Source organism: Apostichopus japonicus, chromosome 12 (assembly GCF_037975245.1).
Source record: "Apostichopus japonicus isolate 1M-3 chromosome 12, ASM3797524v1, whole genome shotgun sequence".
In the NCBI taxonomy this organism is placed as follows: domain Eukaryota; kingdom Metazoa; phylum Echinodermata; class Holothuroidea; order Aspidochirotida; family Stichopodidae; genus Apostichopus; species Apostichopus japonicus.
In genome coordinates, this window is record NC_092572.1 from 28,100,315 (window position 1) to 28,126,776 (window position 26,462).

General features: G+C 36.4%; 1 protein-coding gene across 12 annotated transcripts in view; it reads right to left on the bottom strand.

Annotated features, from left to right (window-relative positions):
• LOC139977171 (uncharacterized) overlaps nt 1–26,462 on the bottom strand; it is a 66,506-nt gene that overhangs the window by 21,580 nt on the left and 18,464 nt on the right. For 11 of the 12 annotated variants that reach the window (XM_071986396.1, XM_071986390.1, XM_071986395.1 and 8 more), the window contains 11 exons: nt 20,664–22,447; nt 19,855–20,057; nt 18,926–19,002; nt 18,143–18,204; nt 15,889–15,949; nt 15,291–15,355; nt 10,232–10,342; nt 8,304–8,562; nt 6,517–6,840; nt 2,710–2,942; nt 1,849–1,986 (listed from right to left, as the gene is read on the bottom strand). In XM_071986396.1, the coding sequence (XP_071842497.1) occupies nt 1,849–1,986; nt 2,710–2,942; nt 6,517–6,840; nt 8,304–8,562; nt 10,232–10,342; nt 15,291–15,355; nt 15,889–15,949; nt 18,143–18,204; nt 18,926–19,002; nt 19,855–20,057; nt 20,664–22,447 (3,317 nt within the window). The remainder of the gene's footprint in view (nt 1–1,848; nt 1,987–2,709; nt 2,943–6,516; nt 6,841–8,303; nt 8,563–10,231; nt 10,343–15,290; nt 15,356–15,888; nt 15,950–18,142; nt 18,205–18,925; nt 19,003–19,854; nt 20,058–20,663; nt 22,448–26,462) is intronic. The other variant, XM_071986397.1, reaches the window with a different exon arrangement.

Sequence of the window (26,462 nt, forward strand, 5' to 3'; positions counted from 1 at the left end):
AAAGTAACCCTTGAATAAATGTTCTCAAAAAATGTAAGGAACCCCTATGCCTATTGGTTTGCTGGCGTACACTTGTTATCCGTCTGCCAGATTTTCTGAAGTATCTATCACCTGTAGCAGAAAGTGAAATCTTGGATGCTGATTGGGTTAAAAAGATCATATGACTTAATGCTATTATGCAATATCAGTTACAATTTCTCATTAGGACATATAAACTTGGAGATGAATTATTTCCTTTCTCTCTACAGTATTTTGTATTTTAGTGAGCTGGCAAATTGCAATATTTTGATACGGATAACCCGTAAGATGCCTTCGCTTCTGGCACCTGTACCCCCAAGAATTCCCTGCCACAACCATATAACATCAAATGCACATATTTATCGCATACGACAATGGTGTCGTGTAAACTAAAAGTTGATCAATTGGAACAATTTCTCTGTACTTGATCAATCGTGCACGACTCAAGACAACCGATTTCGATTCAGGGCTATCGTGCACAACAAATCGTGAGGAAATTCGTGTCGTGTAAATGCACTTTATGTATGCTTCTCTTCCTCAAGACCAACAACTATGGTTAAATTAAATATAGAACAAGAGCCTAACCCACACTATGGTTCCTTGCTCAGTGGAATATCAAAGTGTTGTATGTCATCAGCCATATCATAATATTTATACCCACATGTACCAGCTATTAACCAATAACTGTATTCCAAGTTTGGATATAATGTGATTTAGGGTTGAGGAGTTATTACAATGTTGGTCCCTCCCAAAAAACAAAATTGTGCATTTAAATGGTCCCAAATATTAGGGCCAAACAAAGTGACTTCAAAATATCCTGCCCCCAAAAATTGTACCCCAAAACATGTTGGCCCAAATTTTCCCAAAATATTGAGCCTCACAAATTCAGGCCTAAACAATGTGTCCTTATATATGCATTTGAGGTGGAAATAAATTGAGCCCACCCGGTGCAAGAATAGGCACACAGTTGTTTGGGCCCAGATAGCTCCAACGGATTTGGGCCTACGTATACCCACTATTAACCAACTACTGTATACCAAGTTTGGCTACAATCAGTCTTGTGGTTGCGAATGTTAATGCAATGTAAATATGGTGGACCCAAAAATACTGGGCCCACAAAATCGGGCCCAAAGAATTTGTCCCAAATGCATTTGCGGTGGAAACAAAATGTGGGCCCACTCAGCCCATAAATGGGGCAGGAATATGTTTGGGTCCAGATTGTCCCCAAAAAATTAGGTCTACATGTACCAGTTATTAACCAACAACTGTATGCCAAGTTTGGTTGCAATCTAACTTTAAATAACATTGCAGAATTATTGCAATGTAAAGATGTTTACGTTTAACCCATAACCTCATTATACATTAAAATGACAACCAATTTTGATATTTTGATTTATGTTAGAACATTTAGATACAGGTAAACAAGTGACCGATGCTACCATAATTAACATACATGTTCCTATATCAGCAAGTTCAACGGGGCTCTCCTACATTCTAGTCGAGGGTGTAGTTACATAGGTCTAAATATTAAACAATTACTGAATCAAAGTAGGACAAATAACGTGAAATCGAAGTGCCAACAAGCATGCGAACGTGCCAGATGAATTTGTATGCACATGTTCTGGATGAATGACTGAAATGTTCACTTACAATACCGTACAATATCACCGAACGATAAAATAAAGCACAGGTTAAGGTGCTAAAACATCTTTCTTACAAATGTTCCAACGATCTCTTCATATTTATTAATACTTACGAACATGCTATATATTGTTAACTAATGCTACCACTACATATGATTCTTATAATGTCCGACAAGAACCTATTTACCTTTGGGTTTGTGTCTTCAGTGCATTTCCAAGACTCTGGCCGTATCTTTTCAAGTAATATCTTCAAAGGATATTGTCCCTCTTTAAAAAAGGGGAATGGTTTTTCTTGCAAGATTTTCATATCATTCTTCTCAATTATCTTGAAGGAAAAATCAAACAAAGTACTGAAAAACTCATATAGACAAGCAGGATATGCATGTGAAATTACATTACAATCTGAATGTCTAGATATGGTGTTAATGGGATCTATTTCTTTTTCATTACATTCCTACACAATGAGCTGGATAAATGTTTATCATTGTTTGTGTATCATTGCTAGTCAAAGATGAGTTTTACTTGGACCAGGGACTATTTCCAAGATCTTGGGGAAAATTGTAACATGTAAGAATTAGGAATTTATTAACAATCTCTATCACATTAGCATGCCAACCTCTCAGATGTATCTATCAAACATGCAATTCAATCAATAACCATAGACAAATATAAAATAGGACATGGTCAACAATCCCCCTTAGTTCGAAATACTAGCATGGCCACTTACTAAATATGTGTGCATGTTTATTGCAGACGACGGTTACTTATCAAAATCTCAGGGAAACTTTTGCTATCTTCAAGCAGTTTGACTTCTGACTTTTACAATTACAGTTCTTTCTATTGCTTGTAGCATCTGGTCAAAACATTTATGAAATCACATAGTTGAAGACTACAACTAAACCACTGAGCAAAAACAGTGAGATCATCATCACCATGTTCTTTAAAAGAACATCGATGTCCTTACTATCCCTACACCTTACATTGTTAGTTAACAAAATGATGAGCTCAAAGTTTATCTTGATGATGACAATTATTACATGCAACTCACCTCTTTTTTACCTGGTAAGTCAATATAGTATCCAAGTTCCATATGTAAACAGTTGGCATGCGGATCTACAGGGAGCTGGCTACAAGCAGCATAGACCTGGATCTTCTTAAATTCAACATCTCTATCATCAATCTGACATGTCTCCCATGAAAAGCTTTCAACCCAGATTACACAGTTTGTTTCATTCAGTTGATACAAAGCATTTTGTTTTGGTCTCCACTTCGGCTGAGTCCCTACAAAAGTAAAACAATTGCTGAATCAGAAAGTTGGTACTATCATTTTCTTCTGTTTCTTTTCAAGATGTCATATCACCATAGAAGTTGAACTAGGAGGAATGCTATCACAGTGCATCGCCGTGTGTTTAGGCCGTGAAGCCTTTACATAGTGAAGGCGCTTTGCGTCGTGCAACAAAAAGCCATATCATTTGTACGACTTCATACAAACATTGTGCATTCGACTTTGAAACTGAATTTGATTTTACCCACATTTTCGAAAGAGTATGAGAACTTTTCACAACTGAGACATGTTATGGCGACCAGAGTGGTAAGCAATACACTCTTGTCTTAAGTAACAACTTTGAAAAATAATTCGACGTCTCTAATGCCTAGAGTATAAGTGGAGTGTAGTTGTGCCTTTTAATGTCTGCAAAGTGTAATTTCCGTTATCTGAGAGGTACCTGGCAAAACATTTCTTGCTTGTATTATTTGAGTACTCCACTCATATAGTGTCATAATTACTCCTGGAAAATGCCATAAAAAAAGCAACCCTTTCTCCTTCAATCCCCTTCCAACACACCTACTTTTGTGTAACACTTCCATATTATTCTGTGCAAGCACTTCTCATTTTAATGTTAACGTTGCAAAGTTGGTAGTAGTTTATGTAGACTAACAGATCCCACCTTATGAAGTGAGAGTGCTAAAAGTTTGATTCATATTTACATTAAGACAGTCGTCAAAGAATAAGATGCTAACAAGAGTATTAGCTTAGGTGTGTCGTTTTGCCTCGAGGCTTTGTCCGATCATGGTAAGTGAATATAATTAGGTCTTAAATCATAGTTGAGTAAATGTAGGCAAATGGTTCATAAGAAGATACCAGAACATAACTGGCTAGACTGATTAGGTTCTAGCCTACCTCAAAACTCAGATTACTTTTATTACTGGCTAAATCTATACTGCTTATGCTCTTTTGCAAAATTTACGGAGTTGAGAATATGCCTATTTTCCTAATTGAATTGTTATTGATAACCCAGGAAATCATAACCGTCATCTCATGTTATTTTTACATGTGGGTATATCTTAAGGGATACAGTTTTAAGTAAAATGAGGTGGTGATAATGTTTTCATTAGGTTTTAGTCATTTCGCATCGGAAAGGATAGCCGTAGCCGGTCTAATGCCTAGGCTAAACCGTATCCAGGGTCCAGTTAATAACAATACAGCAGCTAAGCAGACGACACTATAGTAAGTTCATTCCTATGTTATTGCTTCTACTATCGCTTCCTTAAAATTACCTGTGAAACTGAGTCCACTGACACATTTTGACGTTTTTGGCACCCAAATGCGGCACACGATATCACAATTTCGACTGATTTATGTCAAATTTATCACGCTGGTTATGTCAAAGACGTAGTGTTTGCATTACGAGCCGGTACTGTACAAGCAAAGCGAAACCAGCAGGATGGGTGGCTTCAGTATATGTCGCATGACGTCATTCTACCTACTTCAAGTTCTATGCATATAACACACTGTAACGTTATCATAACTAAGTCTTAACACTGCCAACTAGTAAGATTGAAATCACTGCAATTTTCTTATTTGCTATGAAGGTCAGTAATGTTACTACAGAAAAAGCCTATTACTCAGGAACTCAAGTCCTCCAAAAAGTTTGCGTCCTGTAATAAGAGCTTGCCTTTCGATCGAACACCAATTGTGTATTAATTATATGACCTACTTTACTAGTGTAGTTATATATATGCTATTGATTCACAGCCTTTAATGTGTGAAGGTTCTACACAATACACTTGACAGTTGGCCAAATGTACAAGAATTGCTGTTTATACAGGGGGGCCCACTCTGCCATTTGAAAAAATTTTCAATGCTCAGCCACTCTTTCATTCACCTTTGTACTTCCCTACTCGCCAACTCCGTAGTGCATGCCTCCTTGTTTGACCTTGTAGCGATCCCAACAACAAATTCTTCAAATGTCCCTGTATCAACAGTGTGCATCGCTCTCTTAATTCCACACAGTTCTTTACTACTGCATGTATAGGCCTGTTCAAACTACAGAGTTTCAACTACACATGGGCAAATCCTCAAAACCTGACGGTACACTTATCTTGAGCACTTTGCAGTATTAGAAAACAACCAGCTCCACAAACATTTTACGCAAAGTCGATTAAAAATAATCAAACTTCAATGGCTACTTTTGACAATGCACGAAGTACAGTAGCTTACACCAGAACATTGGGCCCAAAAAAATTGACTGAGGCATGTGGTCTAAGGGACCGCGAAAACAACAAACAAGCTACTGTGGTATGAAAGCACATTTTATATTAGCAACTCTCAATGCCGAGAGAACAAACAAATCCTTTTCAGTATCAGAGATGTAGCTTTCCACAAAATTCATAGATTGTCTCAATTCATACCATTTTCTGGTCAAAACAATGATTAAATTATTACCGCGATAGTCTCTGAAACAAGTGCATCTTCATACTATGAGCGCTTGTTGTTAAAACGTAGTACTGCATGTGACAACCAGGCCAAACTTTGTGATATTTGGGTGTACACATATGATAGCCTATACCACAGACTTCGCTATCTCTCTATACAATGAAGAGTAATGTTCCAAGTAGTTGCATACAATGTGTTCACTGAGCACTACATATGCAAGAATGTCTGCAGACAATGGGTAAGTGACTAATAGCCAATCAATCACAGGATAATGGAAAAGCATCCTTGACTATGTTTAGCATGACAATCTCTGTAATGGAAATGTTGTTATCCCTGTACCGCAGTTTATTGTTATTATTTTTTTTTTCAAACAAATTCAATTATCTGTAGCATTGGAAGAAATTTTGGTTCTCTAGAGAACAAATTGTGTATTTTTGAGAAAAGAAAGCTGTTCATTAAAATATGTATTCTTTTTATGTTTCTTATAGGCCTAGTTGTGAGTGTGTGCTTGTTTTTGTTTAACTCTAAAAAAAGGGTGTAATTTCATGATTTTGTGTCTCTGGCAAAAGCATTGCGTTCCGGAGGCAGAATCCTGCATTGGTAACAATGCTGGTAGGTATGAACATTTATGGTGTGATAAGTGTTGTAGCCTGATTAGTTCTGAAAGGAGTCAGCACTGATACAGTGTTCAAGTTTAAGACATTCAGTATGAGATTAATTTAGGTGTGCCACAATAGTTCACATTTTAAAAAGTAAAATCGACCCATCCAACATAGAAGAAGGGGGCGCTACATAAGCCAGAAATGAGTCCTGCCCCAGTTTTCTTGACCCCATCGGCAATTCCTGGCGGTGGGCTCCGGTGAGTGACTGAGTTAAGATGACTCCGTACACAATGGCTAAAAAGTGACGTTACAGCAAGTAAATTTGTTGTGATCTACGTACCAAAGAATACATGCTATGAAGAATTATATACAAATAAGACTTTGAAAAGTAACATAGCCAAATATTTTCAATCAATGACAGGTGAGCACCAAACACACATTTGTGGCAATTGCTACATACCAGTAACCGATAAAAATTTCACATGTGGGTTGTTACTTTTTTCATTTTAAGTTATCCCAAACATAAGGTAAGATGTACCTTGAGCATGGTGACTGCTGAATACCAGCGCTTTGCATTCAACAGGGTTCTTTAACTTGAGACAGTGAGGCAGGGTGAGCTTTGCACGATGATGCAACTTCATGTTATCTGGAAGCAGTTCCACTACCACTGTTGAGTTACTGGCAAATGATGATTTAGACTCTTCTTGGATATAGTTTGAAATGATTTTCATCTGGATCAAGCATTTCCCGTCAATAGCACCAGGAGGAATATCTAGTCTAACATCAGTCCCTGGTATCTCTAGAATTCTACCTTCTTTGTCAACCACTGCTTGTACACTAAGAGGCGTTTTCGCATAAGAATCTTTTGATTATAATGCAAAGAGAGAAATATGTTATGTAAACAACTGGCAGATTAGGACTTAAAAGTCCTCAACTCAATCAATGCTTAGTATATAGCTAATACATCTGCCAGTGCTCTCCTATAGTACAATCCCCTCATTGGAGTCAAAGAACACTGTGATCTTAATTCTGTTTGCTGTTCCTAGCTCCATGTCCTTTGCTCCATGGTCCATTGCTCAAGGTCAGTACTATTTGACCTTGCTTAGAAACAATATGTTTCCTGTGAGCTGCTCCATATCCCATATTGGAAGCATTACTTCAAAACGCAAAGGTCATAAACATGTGTGTTTAACTTTAGGGTTTTCAGTCATCATGTACAGGAGAGATTCACATTATCTATGAGCAGGACTTCAGATATTGTATTTTCAGATATCACCCTGCATCATATACTGAAATACAGTTCCTGTCTCTGTGTTTCTCAGTATACTGATACAGCTAAAAACATTCTCATCTCGTATAGACCTCTACTTAGATCATGATACCAAAGTTCATATTCCCAACATATCTTAAAAATAGGCAGTTAGCTGTGTATCAATGTTTTTATATTAACTTTAGGATTCTAGGACATGATGAGTTCATTCACTATACTGTCATATCATTAAAGGTTTAGTATGATTAACATTTCACATGTACTCTTCATATTCTTGTACCACCAAACGGTTTGAAAATCTATAAGCTGACCAACATTTACGGCAAATTCTTGATAGGTTTCATTTTACTGTAGTGATGTCCCTATTGATAGTAACATATTATAAGTAGGAGCTTGTGAGACACCCTTCAAAGATGGACACATAACTGTATAAAAATAGTGAGACCAAATGGATATCTCAGAATACTGGCAAATATCTCATTTGCATATAAATGTTAACATGATTGTTGTTGCAATTAACATGATAATCTCACACCTCTTTCAATGCATTGTTATTGGAAGTCATGTATATGTATAAGGAGAACTAAATTGATATTCATTTTGTTTCAAACATATCAACGTTATATAACATAGTCAGAAAATTAAAGGTATGCATGACATAACACAGGTTGTAGGCTGTATCATAGAAATGCTCCTTTCAAGGGGAATATCCTGCATATGGATTTGGTATGTTTTTATGCAGTTGTAACATCGTGTTATAAGAAGTAATCATTAGGCTCCTTTACAACCTAATGTTCTTTACAGCTGCTTGCTAAATGACAATCTGACGATTGCTTTACTTCTTATACTTCCATGGAAAATTGTTTCTAGACTTACATAAGTTTTTGGCAGCATAGGTAAGTTTTTATAAGTAATGTTAATTGTTATTTCTATAAATGTTAATATCCTTTTCATATTGTATTTGGATATGGAATTTACATATGTATAGTGTAAATACAAACCATGAAAAACATAATCTCTCTTACTGATCTCATGTTTTGTTGTCTTTGACTTACCTGAAGTTGTACCACATTGTTCCCTGTTAAGAAGATAATCGGACAGGTCCTTTCGATTAGTTGCTATTAGAGCGTCTCTCAGTGTTTTGTTTGTTGCTTTCATCCCACGTTTCCGTTTCCATAGTAGCAACATGTGGTACACAACTTCTTTTTGTCCCTTTCTTCTGTTATCTGCCTCTATGTTTTCAAGCTCTGTCTCAGCAAGCTTCACATTTCTTCCCACATCTCGCCATTCTTTGAACAAATTTCCTGACAAGTCCTTGAAATAACCGGAAATCAAAAATGTTTCATCGTTCTGATGCTATTTCACTATGCCAATTGAAATTGAGCTAATCCATATAAGAACCTCAGTAGACGGTCAAAAACTAGAACACTAATGAGGCAAATGCTCATATCAAATACTTTTAAATAAGGTGAGTTGTGTACTTGACAGTTTAAGGGGCTAATGTAATGGTATAATTCTGCCCCACCCATTCATTAATATGCTTGACTAAAGCTTCATTATCCATGGACACAGCAGCAATTTTGTGCGAAAAGTGTGACTTTGACACAAATAGACACAGAATAGACAGAGTTGCCGCATATTTGTCACGCAGGTGTTTACTGGAAAAAGATTGGAAACTCAGAAGAAGGGTTGACACAGGAATCTGTAAGGATGCAGAAGTTCTAGCAGAGTCTCAATACTACCGATGTGTTTGTAGTTTATATTGTTTTAGAGTTAGATTTCAGTTAAGACAGGTATTTCAGGTGGAAGTTATTTAATGCATCTTGATTGACAGACGTTTTCTACACATAGCATATGTTGCAAAATTAATAACAAATATCCCAGATTCAGGTGGGGACAAACTTGGGAAGTCATTATATAATTAAAGCTTATCCCAACAAACCGAACTAAGTTCCTCGCATAACTGTGAAACATGCTATGATTCCATTATTGTGTTATATGTTTTGTGGGACAACAAACTAAAGCAACATTCTTCTTTTCAAGAGTACAACCCAAGCTGTCTAGACCGTTGCAGTTCCATGGTAAAATGAAACCTTTAATGCCAGGTACAGAATATATCAGTCACTTACAAGCTACCAATACCACTGTCACATTAGCACAGTCTGTTACATTATTGTTCAGTTAAGTATGTCAGTGGATCTGGCAGCACTGCATGTGGTAATTGATAATACGTCAGATGCACAACGGCCTTCTTTACACCTTCAATACTATGCTAAGATCAGCAACCATGTAACGTAGGTACTGCAAGACTGTGGTTGACATTTTGGTGTAACCTTATGTGAGTGTTTCAGACATCAAAATATGGCAAAATACCTCAAAATTGATATCTGAAATGATTTTTGGCTACAAAAATGAATAGCTTTTTCAAACAACTTCATGTACTATCTACTGATAAACTTTCAACAGAGTTTTCCAATCTGGTAGCAGAAGCACAAAAATATATTGCCAGCTAAGCATCACAATATTTCAAGTATTGAGATAAAAAGTAACATAAAATCCCATCTATCATTTGCATAATTGATTTCATTCTAACAATTTAATATTAAACACAAACACATAAACACTTACTAACGATACAAACATGCCAAATATGAAAGATAACAAACATGTACGTGGCAATGTAATATGTTTACAGTATGCCTCACCTACTAATTAATATGAATGATATTACTTCTTAAAACAAAAGGAGGCATATAGGGCAACTAGACATGTATACTTTTTGATAATGTGCGGGATGTTTTCATTGTTAAATTGGGAACAACACAGTAATGTGTAAATGTCGGTCTGTTATCACGTAGTGAAAAATCAGTCACGACTCTGTCAATTTAGGAACCAGTCTGTATCAGTCAGAAATCACAGATTTAGAGAGATATTGGTCAAAAGTCATGAATCACACTTGGAGTTCTCACTCAATAATACTTACCTGCAAAGTTTCATTTGTTACTTCTTCGCTATCTTTAGTCATTGCTTCAGCTGCTGCTGGCTTCCCTTCAGCTTCTCCTCTAATTGCTTGATGAGATGGCAAAGAAGGATTCTGTGAGAAAGAAATGGAAAGGAGATAGTTGAGAATTACAGGGGCGTATCCAGGATTTTCCTACCCGGGGGCGCGAATTACTATCTAAGCGGAGCGCCACCAACGGTTGGCGTGCAGCGTACAAGAAAATTTCTTGTTTTGATAACACCCAGATCACCGGAAATGGCACTTCTCAAGCTTGAAAATGACCAACCAGATGTACACTTTTTGCCTGAGAACCAAGTATTTCCCAATAGTTTTTTCCATCCATAACCTTTTTGCAGATTGTCACCAGTCACAAATCATGTTCGAACTCATCGCATGTTCTGTGGATCATTGCTTTTGTCGGTGATTCTACGTCGCGGCCCACAATATCCGTCAGCCCCACTTTTCAAGGTTTTAAGCCCATTATTCGTTCAGAATTTGAAAATTCACATTTCTCGTAAATAAACTCACTTCAAAACATACCCATAATGTTGTACAAAATTTCATCTATGGACAACCAATATAGGAAAACCTCCTTCAACCCCTAATAGACCGGTCAAAATTGCACGAGTAGAGGGAAGTGTGATGAAGAATGTTGGTCAGAAATTTCGAAAATTCAGACACAGTTAATTTATTGGTGTACAAATATAAAAACTCTTATAACGGCTATTATGAAACTTGGTTGAAGGAAAAAAATAGCATATATTTCCCAAACCGAACACTATGCACATAGGCGTTGGAGGCAGGGGGGGGGGGGGTTGCAGCCCCTAATTCGCCATTACTAGTGTAAAAAAAGGTTTGACATAATTGGACCTTCATGCTTTTCTCCATCTACATAAGACATTTCATTGTTTACATTAGCATCCTGCGGTATACTGCGCAACTTACACGGACCGTACGGTACACGATGGCATGAGATGTAATAACCGATGCTTGCTTATATGCTATTGAATTTCACATGAGGAAAATTTTTGGTTATTTTTTTCGGGCAAGTGGACAGTTTTGAGGCTTTTCATCCTGGAACGCCATTTTCATGCTCACTGATATGATGTGATATCTGCTGTTTGCTTTACAAATTCGAACAGGCGCGCAGCGAGGAATTTGCCACTGAGGGATGGGCGAAGCCTGTAGGCAAATTTTCTAAGCGTAGCGCCACCATAAGTTGGCACGTAGCGTACAAGCAAATTTTGGCCGAAAATGCCTCCCAGATCGCTGGAAATGAGAATTCCCAGGCCTTGTAAGTTGCATCTAAGCACTTTCTATTTTGAAATTACTAGCGATACCATAAAAAAATATGCGTCATGTTCCCCGACGACACGGTCGAGTTCGAGACCAGCCACAGTTGGATTCATAGCACAATTCTACCATTGTTTAAGGCGTATACACACACACGCGTTATGAAAGACCATATATAGTATATATATATAGATCATGAGTGACGAGAGAGGAAAAATGGAAACGACAAAAATGGAGTTGTCTGTGTAAATGGGGTAGGGTGAGGCACACGCCCCTTCCGAAATCCTTGATCCGTCACTGGCTACCCTGTGTATATAATAGGGATCAGTGCTGTAATGATGTCACTGTTCCTCTTTCTCTTCCCGGTGTCTTGGCTTTTTCGTTTACTCCCTCCTTTTCTCCTTTTTCTCTCTTTCTTCTTTTCTTTTCTTTTCCCTTCCTTCCTCTCCTCCTCTTTTTTCCCCTCTTTTTTCATTTGTTCTTCTCTTTTTTTCCTCTCTTCTTTTTCTTACCCGGGGGCGCGTGCCCCAACGCCCCCCTGGATACGCGCCTGAATTACCCACTGTTTGTTATAAATAATGAGACCACAATCATCTTGATGATGCTTGCACTTATTTCTATTTCACCTGCAGAGTGTAATGGTCCGCAACTGAAATATAGTTTACAAAGACTAGGCTTATGTGTCTAGTAACGGCATATGTGTGAATAAAAGTTCCTGAGTTTCAGTGAACATGAGTTTCAGTAAAATGTTAAATATTTTTCAGACATCATTATTCTGATATATGATGTGTATATTATTTTTGTATCACTAACTGTATCACGTATTCATAGTGTGGTAAGCCATAGATGTAAATATTCATGAACTTGTACACACCATAATGAAGATCTATTGACTTGTGTGGCAACAAATAAAGGAAGGTACCAGGAATCAGTTATCATGTCGACAAAGCCTATGAAGTGACATAGTATAAAAACATATTTATGCATGAATATTAGTGAGGTTTATGATATCATAAATCTATATACTTACATTGAATTATCCAAGTACATGTATAATGCAAATTAGACATACTATTCCAGAGGTATCTGATAAAGAATTTGATGTTCACTGGTTGATATTCATTATATGCACACACAAACAACACGGTTGATTGTATGAATGAAGTGTGACACCAAATATGCCAAGAAGGAAACCAAGGAACATTTGGTTCATGTCTTGTATTTGAAAGCCATTTCAAGCAATTTGATGAATATAAATGACTTAGAGTTGGTTACGTCATAAAAAATGTGCCTATTATGCAGCAATATCACCATACCAGTGTGAACTAAATGTTACGTTTAGCCCCACACACTCTTATATATTCATGAGATGAGAACCAAGAACAATAGGGTGTATTTATTCCCTAGGGATCATCTATCTTCCATGAATCATATTGATTCTACTTGTGGTTGTTGAGATATCATGTTTACAAGCTGCTTTTGACAATTTCCCATTAAGCCTCAACCACCATGAATATTAGCAAGGTGAAAAGTGTTGTTGAAGAGAACAGGTACATACTCTGCACTTACATCACCATACCAAGTTATTAATGGGACGTACGGTTGCATTCACGTATATCTTATATGCAAGTTCCCACACGCTTTTATCATGATTACTAGCATTTCATACTTTTCAAGCTTACAGGAGAAAGAAGGTTTATCATTAGTTAGGTGAGATTATTTTATTCGCGTCCTTAAATATCACTACTGTTAAAGATATTTTTTTGTCGACTGCTTAAAAGATTCAAAATTATCTTCATGCACTCAGTATCGACAACAAGGGGGGCATTGTTTCTCCCCCCCCCCTTCTTATGATACTTCACCCCACTTATGATAATTGCCCCCACCCCATTTGACCTCAAAGTCAGCTATAAACAAAAATGAATTTCTCTTCTACCCAATTTTTATTCTTTGTGTAATATTAGGCAGGGTCTTTGCCCCCCTGGACCCCACAGGGCCTTGAAATATATTCCAATGGAATTGCAATGTCTGGAATGTATTTCTGTTCTTAAGTTAAAATAGCAACAAAAAAAGGTCTGAAAGCTTTTCAGCGTCTGGTCTTGAAACACCCATAATAAAGCTTAAATTCCGCTTTCCAACCACTTCTGGGTGTTTCTCCCACTGCCCCCCCCCCCCCCCATCAGGGCTTTAAAATACATTCCATAGAAATTGACTTATCTCTCTCACATATATTTTGTGCTTTTAAGTTGCTGTTAAAAACGTAACTCAGCTAGTCACTGCAGTCACTATGCAAAAAGCCAAGTTGGCCTCTAGATCAATCAACATTCCTCAGTAAAAATGATGAATGTATGACCTCTTATATGCCCCAAATCTTTTCCACAATATTTAACTTAGTGCAAAATAGAAGTTATAATAAAATAAAATTTAGTTCATTGATGTAGCTGCAGTAGAGGTTAGGATATGTTCTCAAGCCCCTTAAATTTTCCTGTGATGTGCACTTTACACAGGTCCTCTTTTACACTTCAAAATTCTCTCCAACCTTTGTTGCCTCCCACACCCCACTTGTCCCTCTACTTTGGAATTTCTGATGCAGCCTCTGCATGCACTGTATATAGACATTAAGGAAAATTCCATTCACTAAATCATTCAACTTATCAGTATAATATCAGCACGACATATTATTAATATAAAAGATTTATGCAAGGTCATGATATTATGAAACAAACAACATGTATATCTTCAAATATTTGTCTATTCATAGTATAAATACAATGAACTCATCATCTTGAACTTAAGTTAGTCTCCATAATCATTGAAGGCCTCAAATACATAGTCAATAATAAACAGTTGAATAGTACAATAACAGTTATTCCAGATTTATGAAATACCATGCACATAGACCTGTGGTCAATCCTATAATATATAAGACGAATGAGTGTCAAATTTCAAAAGGGTGTGCCTCTCAGTAGAACAAAGTTTGCTGCAATTGCAATACACATACATAATAGTTGTAACAAGTACATATGTGCTTCAAACAAAATGGAACTGGATTCATGATGGCACAGTGGAATGTCTTTCCAACTTTCATTTGATTTCACCAATGTGCAATCTACTGCACTGTCAAAGATTAAGCTAATATGCTGTGTACAATTACTAATATAATTAAGCTGAACATACCATTAGCAATCTTGTCACACAAAAGTATCTCATTGGTTTCAGTTATCATAAGGCAACATAGCAGTCATTTTTCAGCCTAATCCCTTTTCTCGCCACCTTATAGACTCATAATTACTTATTTGACTTTTATTTATTTAAATTCCTAACGTTTTTCTTTATTGTAGTTCACTGCATAGTTGATATGCTGCATCCATTTTCATCTTCAGTAATCCTTTCACCTCCTACGTCATTTTATTATCACTGCCTATTGTACTAATTGTACACCATTCATTGTCCAGTGTCCCAAACAGCTTGATAAATCTGTGAGTATGTGAAAATGTCTGTTTGATCTGTTTTCCTCCCTTTTCCTTTTTGTCTGCGTTTGAAGATCCTTCAGATGCTCTAAGTTTGATGTACTTATTATTTTAGAAATTATAAGATAAATTAAATCTACATGGTCCACTTCTTATGTGTGATGGTACTTAAGAAGATACTTTTGATATGTATGTATGATCTGGACAATCCATAAATTCCCAACAGGTCTTACTACATTGTAGAACATTTCAAAAGTGAGCCATGATTCTTAACTTACATTTCCTTTGCTTGGAACATCGCTGCTTTTGTCTTCTTGTTGTTCCACTGCTTTATTTGTTTCGTCTTTTGTTGATGGAGAAAAGTGATATAAACATTTATATGAATAAACCACCAAAACCGTTATGGAAGACAATATATCATCAATTGTACCAGTCTTTCATGCAATATATAAAACATCATAAGCCAGTCCAACGACAAAAAAGTCTCAAAGACTAGTTTTGTCCTTACGTTTTCAAAAGTTGACTGAACCTTTAGTTAGTATACTTTAAGGCCAGCCTCCACAATTTGTTCCAAGGCTGGTCAATAAGGACACCGTTATATTATTGTGAAGTTAGTACAAATTAATGAAAGGACAGGGCTTGTAGGGCCATTAGGGCAAAGAACGTCATCAAAACTGAGGATGAAGAACCCTCATTTATCAGCAGAATTCCAACCAGGACTATGTATGCCTGCTTCAATTGTGGTTACAGATTATTGCATGTACTTCAGCAATTGTTCTAGAGTTACAGCGACTGTTTTGAAAATAACAAAAAAACCTTGTTAATTACACATTTTAAGTTTTAAATGATTGTTCCTATTAATAACAGAAAACTCACCAGAGATTGGTTTCAGTGATGGTGATGTTGCTGACATTCTCCCTGGTAATATAAAGTTCATCTAAATGAAAATTTCATTCAGACAAGAAAAGACAAAAATAAATATTGTGGAAAATCATACAAACCTGATTGAAACTACATGTTGAACCAGAAATCCCAGAAAATTTGCGATGCATTGTTATATATATTTTTTTCATTTAACGAGTTTGCTGATGTAGGTCAACTCAATAAAATTTAATGAGAATTAGAAGATCACAAAATTCAAGCTCCATTTGCCATGACATCAACATATTTGTATAATTACATATCACCAAGGATCTTACAATATACAACAAAATGACCCAAATCCAGACCAAACAGCTTTCTGATGTTGGCTAAAAAAGTCAGATGAATGTTTTATATAATAAGGGATATATTCTTGTTGAGCTTTAGAATAAATTAGATCCATCATTAGCCCTTTCAGAACTGTTACCAAGGAAGGAAGCTCATGGCATTATATTATTCATTGTGAAATATTTTGATAGTTTACAACTTTCCTTTAAAAAATACTTCTATCATATATCGCAAATGATTAGGTAAAATACTTCAGACAGCAAATATATCATGTGTGACAAGACATAGGTTGTGAAAGTCCCCCAATACAAGAGCATCAATTCTCTGATACATATTTCATCTTCTGACTACTCTATACAGTGTTCCAAATTATTTGAGACCAATGTAGAATATTGTGCCTCATCGCAAAATGAGTGGCAACCAAGAAGTCACTATGAAGGAGTATGAACATACTAAGTATGGCACTCATCAATGGTGAATTTCATGAGTAAAATTTGTACACAGGTTTCAAATTTTGACTATTGCTGACATTATTATGACATATGATCCCTGCCAAAACTACTACAAGGATAGTATTCATGAAGGGGTACCTACCTACTGTACCAAGTATGAGATTCACTGACACTGTTATTACATTGGCCCATAGTGACCTTAAATATTTTTTTACCTACTTCTATGACAAACAAGAATTCACTACGAACATCTACAAACCAAGCATGATATTCATCATTGGTTTGAAATTTTACATTCTTCAGTGACATTTGATCTCCACTAAAACATACTAAAATCTAGGATTCAGATGAACTCTGACCACCACAATAATGAAAACAGCCAACAGCTTTCCCAAGGAAATCTTGATGCAATACTTAAAATTCCAAGATGGTTAATAATGTTTTAGCAGGCATATCTCATACACACGCACAAACACACATGAATCACATATACTTGTTTGCACTTTGTTAAGGAATAAACCAGAAAGCCAAGAGGCCTATATATTCCTTGCCACATTTACAGTGTATCAGTACATTTACTGACTACTGTGCACAGACAGTTTTATACTTAATACGCTGGCTCCAAATACCAAGTGTGAAGTTCATCCTAGTTTTACCTTTGGAGCTAATATTCTCACCATGAATGACATTTGAGTATTCAATATGGTTGAGCCACATACCAAGTGTAAAGTTAGTCAAAGCTAACCTTTGACTTCTGGAGTTATCAAAATGACAATAATTTGAGATTTGACATCTACTTACCCCAATTGAAATTTCCAAATAACTAAAGCAACCAAGAACTTACTGAGGGGCACCCACATACCAACTATGTGATTCGTCAGGCCAGAGTAATTTAGTCTGCTTGTTTACATTGTCAGAATTTGCCTCCTGTTGACCTAACTTGACCTAACTTGACCTCTACTAAAGCTGCTTTATGGAGCACCTTACACCCAACTATGACATTTATCAATGCTATTGATGTCCAGTAGTTTGTTTACAATGTTTCCATAGTTTGTCCACAGGTAAACTCAAATGAAATTTGACATTGCAAATAAACTAAAGCAGCCAAGAGCTTTGTAACGGTTATCAACATACAGAGTTTGAAGTTTGTGGACCGTGAAGTTTGTGTTAAGTTAACAAACTTGTTTTCTAATAAATTAGCTACATCCGAGGACACCCTTTATTCCGACCCCTTGTCTGGACAACGGATGACTATTGTCCACCATTGGTTGACTACTAGTGACACAAATTTATTTTCCCATGTTACCACTTCTTAGGCCGAGACATACATACACGCTATCACCACGTCATATGTTCCTTTTGCCTTGACTCAAACTTAAAGAGGAGTTTTGCTGATTAAGCAAAGGAATATCAGAACACAATTTGAAATGAATGACAATAATTTAAAAAAAAAGGATAATGCATCTCACCATCCATTCTCCAGTTGTCACATTTAATGTGTGAATTAAGTGTTCTCCAATGATCCATTCAACTGAAATGAGAATAATTATATAAAAATAAGACCCTCAGCCACCCTCACATGGAATATTTTATTGAAACCATTTTTGTATACATTGACACATTTCTCTTGTTTTGAGGATTAAAAAAAACATTTTAAAGTTACAGGTTATATTGGCACTAATTCTTATCATATAAATTGTATCACGATCAACTTAGTGAATACCAAAACGTTTTGCACTAATATAATCTAAAACATTTCCTCCCTCCTTAACAAATAGAGCACTAATGTAGTTAACCATTACTGATCATAATCCCTTTCACTGTAGTAATTTATTTTACTCAGCTGATGATGTTCAATATACTTTACAGCTCCACACACACACACTAAAACAAATGTAACACCTTGAATTGCTGTCTTCATTAAGTGTGCTTATTTCCTTGTGATGATTGTTATCACTGTTAATATGTCTAGTTTCTTATGTAATGAAGTTTCCTAATTTCAGCTTGTCCAAGCTATTATCATAATCTATCTCGCTTAACTGTTGATACAATTAGTACGCGGGCTAAAAGCCAAAGTTACATTTTTTCAACATCCTGGACAGAGCTACATCTCATACCACTATGCAGAAGCAGGACTAGAATGAAACAGCTTTAACAAAATATGAGGCTAAGTTATTGTATCACATACAGAGGAATATCTGTTACATCTAATTACCAAGCTCTTGTTATTCAGGTAATAGAATTTATGTTACCTGAAACGTTTCGGGATTGTAAGTTATTCAGATCTTTATCATCTTTCACAGCTACCGGTGGACTTGGTAATAGTAAGCTAAGAAAAAAAAGTAAAATGTACGATAAAATATCTCCCACTTTGCAGATTTTTATTAAGAAAAAGAAATAAATACAATCGTTAGATAAATTAACATAGAAAGAATTACATAGAGGGCATAGGCCCTTAATTTTCAGGAAAATGCTTAGTTTTCTACAATTATATATTATGATAAGTATTGTATTTTGTAAAAGGAGAATTTAGACCAACTCTTGGAATCACCTATTTACACAATATTTTCATATTGCTGGTCTCAAATGACATTTGATCTCATGTTAAGTAGGGGGCACCTATTAACCTAGTGTACATTTTACAGATACTATAACTGTTAAGTAGGCTTGTTACAAGGTTTTGGAACTGATGAACCAAAATTTTTAATGAGCTCTCATCATAGTGAGAGCAGTTGAGAACGAAATTTTAAGACAAAGAATACTGATATAATGATACTTAAACTTAATAATATGCAGATCAAAAAGACAAATGATGCTTTGTCCACGATAACACTTCTAAGCATTATGGGTGGAAGAGTGCTAATAACGTTACCAGTTCACCCTAGACATGGTCTAATGAGAATGAGCTAAGCCTGTGGGGAGACAGGTAAGCTAGGAGTGAAGTAAATTATGACTAGGTAATCTCGATGTAGCAGAATGTCAGAAATAGTTATGATGCAGTGAGAAAGCCAAACTATTTGCATGGTTCCCCATTGTTGATAGATATCAAATGCTTGGAGATATTTCTGCTGAATGTTCTTCCATTAGCTCTATAAATCACACATTCCAATATATCCTTATTTTCGATATCACATAGAGCGAAATTTGTAGTTTTGTGTGCCAACTTTTAATTAGTCCTCACCGTGCTACTTCAACCTTTTCATTGTTGATAATGAATTTCATGAGATCTTCATAATCTTGTTCAATCAGCTTCTGGTCCCACCGATTCACTTCAATAGCCCTCAGGGTATTCAAAACTCCCAGCGAGACATCATCCTTTAGGATCAGGGCTTTCTCTGTAATTTTTTCTACAACATCTGAAAGCTTCAGACATTTGATTGGAATCTGGAGAATAATTCACAGATATTGTAGTATGTCAACCTGAATCAGTACTCAACAATAACAAGTGGAAAACAAAAACCTAGAAACCTGAAGAGAGACATTACGATTAATTTTGTGTGCTATTGAAGATATGAAAATTGTAATATGTGTCATGTAGTGCACAAAATCAGCTATAAGTTGTCCCATCCATCACAATATCCTAAAGCAACACTAAGGATTGATTAATAGCCAACCTTTCTTTTATACCATTGATGAAATGTGTACTTTACGATACACTGATCTTGTAAATTAAATAGATGGTTCAGCATATGATAATGTTGTATTGAAATGATTCACACATCCCAGAATGATCTGCCACTGTATAATACCTGTAAATCAATTCATATCTTAGTCTAATATAACCAGAATGAGTACATTAGGTCGATCTTATATCTCAACATACTAGATTTCCTTAAGTTTGAATTTTGCATCCTACAGATTGATGCTGTACTTGACACTGGAATATTGAATGTTGTCTTAATGCACACTACAGATTATGTATCACAGATATCGGATATAAGCAGACGTTTGCTGTGTATTTGAGCTAAGAAAGTTGTATTCACACTTTACCTGTGATCTTGAAGCAAAGGTGAGCATAGAAACCTTTGACCTCAGCAGCAGTCGACTATCTTCAGAGCTGAAGGTGACGGATTCTCTTCTACAGACCTCTTTGAGAATGTCTTTGACCTTGTGTCCTTTGTAACCATCATACTCAGCAAAACAGAGGCAGATGCAGTTGATGATGTAATCAGGAATCTCACAATCTCCTGTTTTAAAGTCTCTCATTAGAAAACTGACAATGAAATGAAAGCTGGGAGGACAGATGTGACAAGTGAAGCGCAAGATATAATGAAGATCAGCTGGGTCTATGTTAGCCAGGTGTTTTCTGAACAATTGATACTTGTAATGATGTTCAGTTGATTTGTGACCACAGAACAGGCGGGCTAAATACTTTGCTGCAAACCACTCTTGGATTAACTTATGAAGGAATTTGACCTGTAACGAGATATATTTCGGAGTTTTTCTATTCAGTAAAGGTTCTGATTTTTCCTCTGTTGATTCCAGTATTGGATTACTCTCTGATTGAATGACAGATGCCAAAAGATCAGGTTCAAGGGATAGCCCTTTCTTTATCTCTGTAGTAACATTAGGCTCATCACTGATGGAATCTGTCTGGGGACTTCCACTGCCTGAGTCAGTCTGAAGATCTCTACTAGGGGAATTAAATGGAGTTCCTTCCTCAACAACAAGTAACCCAGCATCTATCCATGTTTTGCTATAACTGACACATCTATCCACAAAATTTTTCTGCCAAAATAATTGTTGGTTTCCTTTACAGAGGCCGTTAAAGGCAAGTTCCTCCAATGTAATGTGGGGTTCTATTGATACTTCACTCTCTGATCTGCTCTCATCCTCTTCACGACCTGATTCCTGCTGCTGATGTGACAGATGACCCGAGGTGTCTTCCTCATCCTGCACAGGACACAGAATGTCTACAATGGCCTTCACAAAAGGAGTAACCCTGTCAAGCTGACCCTCTTGTAACTCTCCTAATCTATCAATGTTATGTACTAACAACACAAAGAGTAGTGGAACATTACAAAGATCAAGAATAAATGGAACATTATCAATCAATTCCTTTACTTCTTCTTGCCTTTTTTGATTATCAGAGTAGACCTTTTCAATGTATTCATTCCTCTCATCCTCACCAAAGCTTCCTATCTTCAACATTGGACCCGGAGGTAGATGCTTGGTATAATCTGTCCTAGCTGTGATCATAACAATGCAGTTGGACAGTTTCTCCTTTGTCATTACTCTCATGACTTCTGAGGAACTGCCATCTTTGGCTACACCATTGTATTCCTCTAACCCATCCAATATGAGGTAGACTTTCTTCTTACCACTGTTAAGCATAGACTCAATATCCTCTTCTGTAATGGGAATGCCTTTACGGATGTAGAACATCTTGATAGCTTGAATAATTGTCATGTTATCAACAATTTTCAAGGGCAGATAGATGACCATGGGGATATCCATTAGCTTTCCACAACACCAGTCATAGGCCAACTGAGAAGAGAGCATTGTCTTGCCGGAGCCTGGCTGTCCTTCCAGAATGATTCGAGTCTCTGCTTTTAGTCTTTCATCAGTAAAGATATCTAGGTAGTGCAGCTTACATTTTCGGTCAACTTCTCTGCTAGATATTTTTGAACCAGAATTTGTTAAGACTAAGCGGCTGGCAATAAAGAGATCATTAGATTTCCATTGACAAGACTTCATCCAGGGGACAGGAGTCATTGTTTCAAACCAACTCTTCATCTTCTGTTGTAAGCAATTCAGGAATAAGCTCTCTTTGTCTTTAAAACAAGGAAATATAAAGCACAGTTCAATTTATATTGAAAACAGTTAAAATGTTTCACAATTTATGACAATATAAAGAATATCTACCATACTGAAAAACGAGTGTGCTTTGATATCAATAGTTTGGGCAATCTCGTAACACCGTATCTTTGGTAACATTTATTAACAACTACAGTAGTATGATCTTCAAATGTAAAGGAAACTCACTTCTAACACAAACTAAGACGCTGTCATTGCTCAAACATGCTAGTCAGTTTAAAAATTACTCAGTAATACAAACAGCAATAATAAACAAGAGCCCAAGGGCACTGTGGTTCCTTGCATAGGGGTATATGACAATACACATAATATTATCAAGCAAGATTGGGCTCAAATAGTCCAACTAATTGTAGTCCTACATGTACCCATAAAGTAACCAACACTATAGCCAAAACTTTTGTGATCACAAATTGTGATCGGATTTTTGATTGGAAGGCACTTTTGAGATCTAAATATGGCGTCGAAAATGTAAGAAATATAAGGTCACCTACAAGCGGGTCAACAGATATGATAATATTGGTGACCTCAAATCACATGACCGTTAGGTTTGAAAATGTTCCACTACCCCATTCACAACTTGTCTCAAAATATCAACCATGTCACACCTTGGCATTGGGAGTTAATTGCATTATATCTAAAAATTAACTTTGAACTTGTATACATAACTTCACACACAAAGGTCACCCGAGGGTCAACCAATTGACGTTTTTGATCGGTGAGACCTAACTAGAGCATCAAAACTGTAAAAATTCAAACATTTTTTCTTTGCCCATTTTCTCCCCCCAAAATACTAGTTTTTTAACATTAATTGACCTTTGGTGACCTCGGATCACATGACCGTTAAGTTTGAAAATATTCCCCTATACCATTTGCAACTTGTCCCAAAATATCAACCGTGTCACACCTTGGCACTGGGAGTTATTGCACTAAATGTCTGAAAATTAACTTTGACCTCGTATAACTCACACACAAAGCTCACCCAGGTGTCAACCCATTGACATTTTTGATCGGAAGGTACCTTTGATATCCAAATCTAGCACAAGTCTGCACAGCCACCCTAACTCCGACCGAAAACTTTGACCCCATATAACTTCGCACATGAAGGTCACACTGGGTCAACATATTGACATTCATGATCAGAAGGTACCTTTGACATCTGAAAATAGCATCGAAACTGTAAAAATCCCCAAAACACGTAAAGGTCACCAGAGGTCAAATTGAGGTCAAGGGTCACCCAGATGAGGGTCGACAATTGGATTACAATGAAGCAACTCCCAACACTAACGGACATTTCGTTCTCAAGTAATCGCAAAAATACTAGTTTTTTATCATTAATTGACCTTGAGTGACCTTGGATCACATGCATGTTAAGTTGCAAAATGATCCCCTAACCAGTTCACAACTTGTCCCAACATATCAATCTTGTCACACATTGGCATTGGGAGTTATTGCAGTTTTAATATTTTCGGTTTTTGGACCATATCTGACCTTTGGTGACTTTTGTGGGCACCAAAAACAATAGAGCACATCTTCTCAATATGGCGGATCTACAGTCTAAGTTTGGTCTCAATCCAACATTCCCTTATTGAGATAGAGCGTACCCAAGCAAGTGTCACAGATGCACACGCAGACACACACACACACACGCCAACCTGACTACAAAGGTTCCTTTTGCTAAAGCAAGGAACCAAAAAATGCACTCATCACACTTAAGTGAAAACCTGCATTATTATATTTCTCAACAACATACAATGCTATGACACAGTGAGTTCCATCAATGTGCTTCAGTTCAAAACATATTTTGACATCTCAGTCTTCATTCTATCCCTAAAATATTCATATATATTCATATTTTCCATATATATTTATTATATCCCTTATATAAATATATTATATAAGATATACAGTATTATATAAGATATGAACATTATATATATATATATATATATATATATATATATATATATATATATATATATATATGTAAAACAAGGAAGAATCAGGACTGCAAGAAGAGTGCTCTATGCTATAAAAGCAGAGCCTAAACATATAAGTAAATGCCTTTGTAAGTACAGCTGTTACTCGGAGTTTCACGCCCTTAGGGTGGCGATCGTCAGACAACTGAACAAATACTCGCTGCGCGGATATATTCTATGGGGAACACGAACCCTATTTCTTACGTACACGGTTCATTGGTTTGAGCCTATTGTGGCGACACTTGGAGATGAATTCAGATCTCTTGTTGAGTAAATGCGGGTTTTTGGACAGGAGGATACAAATCCTCCTGTCCAATTTTATGTCTGATTTTGCAGATATTGTGGAAGACATGTGACCAGTCTTCGAATTAAGCTAATTTTGAGGAAAATTCACGGTCTCAATTTTTCGAAACAAGTAATTAAAATGGCAGGAATTGAGATAGGGGCCTTTTTCTGGCCCTACTTTGAGTGTGCTCTATATTCGCAAGCAAAGGCATGTTTGAGTTTTAATTAGGATCCTTGTCCAGCAGTAGTTGTACGGGAAAAGTGCCAAAAAACTATCAAGCGGGTCGTACCTTTTACGAACAGCACCCTCAAACTTAAGAAATCTAACTTTTGGCCCTAATTGGACGGGAAAAGTGCCAAAAAAATATCAAGCGGGTCGTACCTTTTACGAACAGCACCCTCAAACTTAAGAAATCTCACTTCTGGCCCTAATTGGGGGTCTAATTTGGGCCTGCGGGTAAATTTGAATTTTTCTTTAAATACCATTTTTCAAGAGTGTATTGACCCTTTTTTTAAAAACTCAAGTCAAAAAGGTGTGTATTTTATGTTATCTACTCAAATTAACTCGAAAATTGCGAAAATCACGCACTTCATATGTATGAAAATGCTTGCAAAAGCCGATTTAAGTAATTCAAATGACAACTTCTTAGCATTAGCATACAGGTGCTTAACAATTAAGGGGGTGGTACACTAGCATAAGCACTACCAATAAACTGTATTTTCAGGGTCATATGCCCAACGATGCCTGTGAACAGCGCCCTGAAACATATCATTTTACCAACATTTTGGGCTTTTTTGGCCATTTCAAGGTCAAATTCGAACACAATTTAAAGGTTTGTTTTTGGTTTTCAATACAAAACTAGTAAGACATGTATAGTTATGATGCAAAAAATGAGCTAAAACATCATTTTGATAATTTATTAATGCTCTGATGAGTAGCTTAAAGTGGCGTATATGAGAGTTACATCAGCTCTAAAGAAACATGCTTGCGAGGGCAAACAGTGGTAACACTGTATCATTCAAGGAGACCATGTTAAAAAACAGTAGAAACTATTGGAATGTATCTATTAAGGGTGTTCTGTATAATACTCTTTAACTGACTCCCCCCCCCCACCTCCCCTCAACACCCTTCCCATAGTGCACTATGCAGATTATGCATACAGTATGTGACTGACTTTTACTGCAAAGAGACTGCATAACACATGCATTCAAGGTATACTGAATTATTTGGTATGGTAATCTTCTGCTTCAAATTGTCTGTATGCATGTAACCCACCCCACCCACCCACATCCTCTAACCAACCCTATATCAGAATAGAAAATGAATGTGAACCAGTGCATACATGTACAGTGTGTACTATATATGTGTGAACAGTACAGTGTTTAACTTTACACCAAGCACTAAATAAATACACACTGTCCACAATAATAAACAGTACACACTGTACATGAATGTACGGGTAAACATTCATTTTATATTATTTAAAGTCTTTTAATTAAGTGAATTATAACAGAAGCAGACACTACATTGCAAATATTATTATGACATTGAAATATGCACAGTATTGAATTGAATGACTTTGAACTACAATATCTGACATAAAATACTTTATACTTATACAAAAGATGCCTCCAATTTTAGGGCTCTTAAAATGCAATCTGGATTTGGTTGCTAGGCGGGCCGCATCCTAGCAACCGAAAACTTTTCAAA